The sequence below is a fragment of the Cyprinodon variegatus genome, unplaced genomic scaffold, assembly GCF_000732505.1.
Source record: "Cyprinodon variegatus isolate N-32 unplaced genomic scaffold, C_variegatus-1.0 Scaffold189, whole genome shotgun sequence".
NCBI lineage: Eukaryota > Metazoa > Chordata > Actinopteri > Cyprinodontiformes > Cyprinodontidae > Cyprinodon > Cyprinodon variegatus.
Genome location: NW_015150642.1, coordinates 1,064,005 through 1,071,691, shown reverse-complemented (window position 1 = coordinate 1,071,691; position 7,687 = coordinate 1,064,005). Strand labels below are relative to the sequence as shown.

Below are 7,687 nucleotides of genomic sequence, written 5' to 3'. Positions count from 1 at the left end.
CAGACGTCCATCCCCGTGAACACTGGGACGGAACTCAATGGGAAAGGAAATTATTCTTATTTCAACCGTTGCGTTTTATTAGCTGCGACATATGAATCAAGATGCTATGACCGAAAAAATATGATTGACAGATGACCGTTGATATATGATTGGCCGAATTTAGGTGTTCAGGCTGACGTATAACTAACTGGCCTGCTGAAGATAACAAAAAAAAAAAAAGATTTTAAGACACGATTTTTTTTTAAATAAAAATTTTTTAAACTTTTGGGTCTGATAAAGAGTACGTTTATATACACGATTAAGCCGGAATGATTTGACATTTAAATACAACTTCCCTACGACATGACTAATGTATGTGATCTTGGTTATTGATGAGAGTAAGACTGAGGTCATGGTTTTTAGCGGCACATCTGAGGTTCCCTTCACCGAGCTAGGTTACCTAGCGCAGTATAGAAAGTCAGTTATCACAAACCTGGGTACAGATTTTAATTCAACAACCAGATAAAGGCAACTGTGAAGAAAAGTTTCTTTCATTTAAAGCAGTTTGCCAAAATAAAGCCAATTCTCTCCAGAGATCATTTAGAGACAGTAATCCATGCCTTTATCACTGCCCGGCTGGATTACTGTAACACTCTTTATTTGGGGGTTAGTGCCTCTAACATTGCTCAATTCCAGAGAGCGCAAAGCACTGCAGCACGTCTTTTATCTGGCACTCTTAATATGAGCACACTACCCCAATTTTAGCCTCATTACACTGGCTCCCTGTACATTTTAGGATTCATTTTAAAGTTCTTTTATTTGTTTTTAAGTCTCTCCAAGGTCTTGCTGCACGTTCATGCACCCTCCCTCCCGTTCACTTCAGCCAATCAGCTGCTTCTTCAGGTGCCTAAAACTAAAGGGAAGCTTAGGGGCGATGGTGCTTTCCCTGTGGAACCACTTCTTTGTCTGATTTTATATCGCTCTTAAAAACTAATCTCTTTACATTGGCTCTCTAAACTGTGTGAGATGTTGATTTTAGTCTGTGATGCATCATTTTAAATTACTTTTATTTTTATTTTAGTCTATATTTTATAGTTCTGCTTGTATGGTTTTTTTTTGAGTCCGTGTAATGGTTTTATGTTATTCCACTGTTCAGCACTTTGTTCCTTTGAGAAATTTTAAAGTGCTTTATAAACAAAGTTGAATGGGATTGGATTGATCCCAGGCAGAACTGTAAAAGTGCATGATGATATTTTCCATACACATTATAAATTGTACTTTTATTAAAACAGTTTTTAAAATGTTTGAAAGACATGTTCCTTAAATTCTCAGTTCTTTGCTTTCAATAATACTGGGAAATATTTTTCTTCATATTTATGGAGTGAATTTTGTTCATTTATGGTGTCAAAAAGGCTTTATGTAAATGTACATTTCTTGGATATTTTTTTTAAATAAGAAAATAATTGACGAAAAAAAAAAACAAAAAAAACAGCAGATTTACTGACAAAACATGTTTGTTGCAACAATAATGAAACAAAATTCCCTCCATACAGATTAACCTCCCCATGTAAACCAAAGTCTGACACTGTGTGGCTACAGGAGCAAATAGGTTTAGAGCCCTAAGGACACAGACTGGTCAGAATTTGGTCATATGTTGAGGTTTTTTTCCCACTCACTGAAACAAATCTGTTTTAATTTCATGTCTTTTCCATGTGACACACAAATAACTCTGCTGTTCATTAGACACAATCAGAAAAGCAAGCTTCTGTCAAAAGACTAATAAACATAAGAAACATCTTCAGTTTTTTTAATGTTAGGTTCTTTAATTCTTTTCTGCACCACAGCAACCAGAAAATAATAAAAGTTATGAGCAAATAGTCCAGATAGCAGCGACAAAGTGAACACTAAGAAAAACTGAAAATATACTGTAAAGAGATTTAGAAGCATGAGAGAAATGTTGCTAAGGAAATACATTTCAGTCAAAGTGAGACTTTGCAGATAATCATGATGTTTTAGTGGTGATGCTGTTCCTTAGTCTGCATGTTGTGGACATCAAGCTTTTGGTCTTAGCCGGCTGCTCTGCTGCCCACATTCTATAGATGTTTCCTTGAAGGACGTTTTATTTCAGAGAGATACGGTCTGGATCCAGATGATCAGAGGAGTCTAAACGGTGCTGGTAGGAAGGAAGGAGGTAGGAAGAGGAAGCAGGATAGAAAATGGAAGTAAAATTCAGCTTGTATGTAAGGATACGGAGGGCTGCCCGCTTTAAGTACCAGATCTGTTTGGGTGGTTGGATCTGCTCGAGGCCCCGCCCCTTTTTGGAGTCATTGTTTGGCAACTCCACAAATTGTATTTTACCCGTTTCTTATAAATTAGTTCTTTTCTGGAGTCTCAACATATCATTACCCGTATTTGCTATTATTTTACATTTCATCTGCGTTTTAAAGTAGCCGAAAGTAGAAAACAATCATTCTCAATGTTGAAGGAAAGTACAGTATTGCCTTCTAAGACAGACTGAGCTCTGCCATTTAACAAGGTGACACAAAAAGTCTCTTCTTCTTATTCTTATTATTAAAGTCGCAGGGAAGTCATATTTAAATGTCAAATCATTCTGGCTTAATCATGTATACAAATGTACTCTTTATCAGACAATATTGTCCCAAAATTTAGAAAAATTCAGTTTTATTTTCCGTTATTTTATGCAGGCCAGTTAGTTATACGTCAGCCTGAACACCTAAATCATATATCAACTCATCTGTCAATCAAATGTTTTCAGTCATAGCATCTTGATTCATATGTCGCAGCTAATATACGCCACGGTTGAAATAAGAGTAATTTCCTTTCCCACTGAGGTCCGTCCCAGTGTTCACAGGGATGGATGTCTGTGTCCTCGGCAGGTGTAGAGCTTGTCGCTACCCGATCCGTACCGGTAGCACGATCCGTACCATCAGCTCATTTGCGCCTGCGCAAACAGAATAACTTCCGGGTCGCCAAAAAAAAAATTTAATTACGGTACTGAAAAAACTTTATTTATATCCTTAAATAATTAAAGAATACTAAACTACATCGTAAAGACANTATGAGCACACTACCCCAATTTTAGCCTCATTACACTGGCTCCCTGTACATTTTAGGATTCATTTTAAAGTTCTTTTATTTGTTTTTAAGTCTCTCCAAGGTCTTGCTGCACGTTCATGCACCCTCCCTCCCGTTCACTTCAGCCAATCAGCTGCTTCTTCAGGTGCCTAAAACTAAAGGGAAGCTTAGGGGCGATGGTGCTTTCTCTGTGGAACCACTTCTTTGTCTGATTTTATATCGCTCTTAAAAACTCATCTCTTTACATTGGCTCTCTAAACTGTGTGAGATGTTGATTTTAGTCTGTGATGCATTATTTTAAATTACTTTTATTTTTATTTTAGTCTATATTTTATAGTTCTGCTTGTATGTTTTTTTTTTGAGTCCGTGTAATGGTTTTATGTTATTCCACTGTTCAGCACTTTGTTCCTTTGAGAAATTGTAAAGTGCTTTATAAATAAAGTTGAATGGGATTGGATTGATCCCAGGCAGAACTGTAAAAGTGCATGATGATATTTTCCATACACATTATAAATTGTACTTTTATTAAAACAGTTTTTAAAATGTTTGAAAGACATGTTCCTTAAATTATCTGTTCTTTGCTTTCAATAATACTGGGAAATATTTTTCTTCATATTTATGGAGTGAATTTTGTTCATTTATGGTGTCAAAAAGGCTTTATGTAAATGTACATTTCTTGGATATTTTTTTTTTTAAATAAGAAAATAATTGACGAAAAAAAAAAACAAAAAAAACAGCAGATTTACTGACAAAACATGTTTGTTGCAACAATAATGAAACAAAATTCCCTCCATACAGATTAACCTCCCCATGTAAACCAAAGTCTGACACTGTGTGGCTACAGGAGCAAATAGGTTTAGAGCCCTAAGGACACAGACTGGTCAGAATTTGGTCATATGTTGAGGTTTTTTTCCCACTCACTGAAACAAATCTGTTTTAATTTCATGTCTTTTCCATGTGACACACAAATAACTCTGCTGTTCATTAGACACAATCAGAAAAGCAAGCTTCTGTCAAAAGACTAATAAACATAAGAAACATCTTCAGTTTTTTTAATGTTAGGTTCTTTAATTCTTTTCTGCACCACAGCAACCAGAAAATAATAAAAGTTATGAGCAAATAGTCCAGATAGCAGCGACAAAGTGAACACTAAGAAAAACTGAAAATATACTGTAAAGAGATTTAGAAGCATGAGAGAAATGTTGCTAAGGAAATACATTTCAGTCAAAGTGAGACTTTGCAGATAATCATGATGTTTTAGTGGTGATGCTGTTCCTTAGTCTGCATGTTGTGGACATCAAGCTTTTGGTCTTAGCCGGCTGCTCTGCTGCCCACATTCTATAGATGTTTCCTTGAAGGACGTTTTATTTCAGAGAGATACGGTCTGGATCCAGATGATCAGAGGAGTCTAAACGGTGCTGGTAGGAAGGAAGGAGGTAGGAAGAGGAAGCAGGATAGAAAATGGAAGTAAAATTCAGCTTGTATGTAAGGATACGGAGGGCTGCCCGCTTTAAGTACCAGATCTGTTTGGGTGGTTGGATCTGCTCGAGGCCCCGCCCCTTTTTGGAGTCATTGTTTGGCAACTCCACAAATTGTATTTTACCCGTTTCTTATAAATTAGTTCTTTTCTGGAGTCTCAACATATCATTACCCGTATTTGCTATTATTTTACATTTCATCTGCGTTTTAAAGTAGCCGAAAGTAGAAAACAATCATTCTCAATGTTGAAGGAAAGTACAGTATTGCCTTCTAAGACAGACTGAGCTCTGCCATTTAACAAGGTGACACAAAAAGTCTCTTCTTCTTATTCTTATTATTAAAGTCGCAGGGAAGTCATATTTAAATGTCAAATCATTCTGGCTTAATCATGTATACAAATGTACTCTTTATCAGACAATATTGTCCCAAAATTTAGAAAAATTCTTATTTATTTTCCGTTATCTTATGCAGGCCAGTTAGCTATACGTCAGCCTGAACACCTAAATTAGGCCAATCATATATCAACGGTCAATCAAATTTTTTCGGTCATATCATCTTGATTCATATGTCGCAGCTAATATACGCCATGGTTGAAATAAGAATCATTTCCTTTCCCATTGAGTTCAGTGTTGCCAACTCAGCGACATTGTCGCTATATTTAGCGACTTTTCAGACCCCTGCAGCGACTCTTTTTCAAAAAAGCGGCAAATCTAGCGACTTTCCTGGTGTCTGCTGTGGGCCACCTCCCCCGTCCGAACCCTGTTCTCCCGCTTCCGCAGGAGTCCGTCTCAGCGCTGCAGTCAGAGCCACAGCATGTTTACCCTCAGCTTCCAGACTACAAATGAACCGCGTGCATGTGCAGGGATTGACGGCTCAGGTTGATCACGCTGAAGTCAGCTCCCTCAGTTGCTGAACCTGCCATAGAGAGCCTTGACCAACATGACGATGACCCGCTCTTTCTGTGAGCAGGCAGGCACAGCCAGTGTGTGTGGAGGCAAATCTTATTAGTTTGAAAAAAAAATACAATAATTACCAATATTTGTTCACATTGTCATTGATTCTTTGCAGCCTTTTTTTGTTCCATTTAGATTGTTAATGTTAATGTAATGTAAAGAGAATGTATGGTTCAAAATGTTGATGTTTTACCATGATTTTTAAGCTCCTTAGTGGACCACAAGGGGAAAAGAAAAAGTAAAAAAAAAAGTTTAAAATATATATATATATATATATATATATATATTATGCAAATTAGCTAATGACGTCATTCAGCGACTTCTAGCGACTTACAGCAGAGCCAATAGCTACTTTCCTCAAAGAGGAGTTGGCAACACTAATTAAGTTCCGTCCAGTGTTCACGGGGATGGACGTCTGTGTCTTCAGCAGGCGTAGAGCTAACAGAACTGGCAGCATTGCGAGGCAAGGGCTCAAACATGTACGGCTGGAAGCCTTCTACACCAAACCAAGCTTCTGATCTGTAAGGAGTTTGCATCTTTTCTAGTTTACTCAGTTCCCCAGCCCGAATCTAACTGATCTCTCTCTCTGTGCAGTTCCTGATTAAGCTGCTGTTTCCTGAGAATCTTCGCCGATACAAAAACTATCTCTTTGTCTTTTCAACTTTTCAATAAACTTTCTAAACCGCTTCCTGTTTCGTGTTGTGTCTGCGCCAGAGTCAACTCTAGAATCATGTCAGTGACTTTAAAATCTGAGGGCAGAGGAGGACAAATGACAAAAAAATACTTTCATAGAGATTTTAGACAAATAAAAGAGTTAAAAGTATTGTAGCTCAATATGGCTAACCGACCGAGCTAAAAGAGGCTAACCTTTTAGCATTTAATTTATACTGCACTTTCCATCAAAAGATCTCAAAGTACTACAGGTAAAAAAAAAAGAAAAAAGCATGAAAATGTATTTTTAGAAGAGAGAAAAACATCTAAAGGGGACCAAAAGTTTTGCTAAAAACACATTTTTTTATGGCCTTTTTTAAAACACTCAGCAGATTGAGGAGCCCTCAGGGTGTCAGGGAGGACATTCCACAGATGTGGGGCAGCAGCATAAAATGCCCTATCTATGAGTGAGTGGAGCGAAGGGAGTGGGTTGTGTTCTGTGGGTTGATAAGTTCTTTAAGGTGGTGGGGGGGGGCATGTCCATGGATGCGTTGATGTGTGAGGAGGGAAACCTTGTATTCAATCCTGGATAATGGGGGTAATGTGCTCATGTTTCTTCACTCTCATCAGGATCCTAGCTGCAGAGTTTTGAATGTACTGAAGCCTCTGCAGACTGTTTCTAGGGTTCCCAATGAGAAGTGCATTTGCAATGCCTGAAACAGCTTTTCGTTGTCTGGGAAGGAGAGAGTGGAAGTTTGGAAATGTTCCAGAGGTGGCAGAAAGAGGTCTTGCATAGGTGAATTATATGAGCTTCAAAAGTGAGTTCCTCTATCTGTTGTCCTTTCGGAAGCCAACAGCTTTCCTCTGAGAAAAGTTGGGTTTGTTTCTGTTTCGATTCCATTGGCAGATTAATATATCCCTGAAAGTTGTGCGAAAGGTCTTGTTACACATAGCGTAGCACATGGGGTTCACCGTGCTGTTAACGTAACACAACCAGTAGCCCAAAGCCCAGAGAGATTCAGGAATGCAGTCCTGGCAGAAAGTGTTGACCAGCACCATAATGTTGTACGGGAGCCATGTAGTGATGAACGCAAAAAGGATGGCGCTCAGAGTCCTCGCTGCTTTCTTTTCATTCGCCTTTTTTTCATTCTTTCGCTTATTGATCTCTATTTTTGCTTTGGAAGCAAAGCGTTTGACCAGAAGGGCATCCCTGGTTGCTTTGGCGACTGACTGGTCAGGGGAAGATGAGCTTGTGAAACAATCGGGTCCTGTTTGACCTTTGATGCTCGCTTCATGTTGGTCGCTCTGGTTGATAGTTACTTTTGCAGATTTCGCTTGATCTGTAATGGCAGAGAATACATCAGTTAGATTTAACTAAAGAATCTGTATTTATATTTCTGTGAAACATAGGTCCAAAAAAAAAAATCCAATTCCAAAAAATATTTCTGAAAGCAAAGAACACTTGAAAACAGATAATTTTAGGAAACGGTTTCAAAAACGGATACTAAAAAAATGTAGAATAAAGGTTT

At 38.0% G+C, this 7,687-nt stretch overlaps 1 protein-coding gene across 1 annotated transcript in view; it reads right to left on the bottom strand.

Moving 5' to 3' along the window:
* Positions 1-6,986: 6,986 nt before the first annotated feature.
* chrm3 (cholinergic receptor, muscarinic 3) overlaps positions 6,987-7,687 on the bottom strand; it is a 25,396-nt gene continuing 24,695 nt past the window's right edge. The window contains exon 3 of the mRNA XM_015379303.1: positions 6,987-7,492. Within this exon, the coding sequence (XP_015234789.1) occupies positions 6,987-7,492 (506 nt within the window). The remainder of the gene's footprint in view (positions 7,493-7,687) is intronic.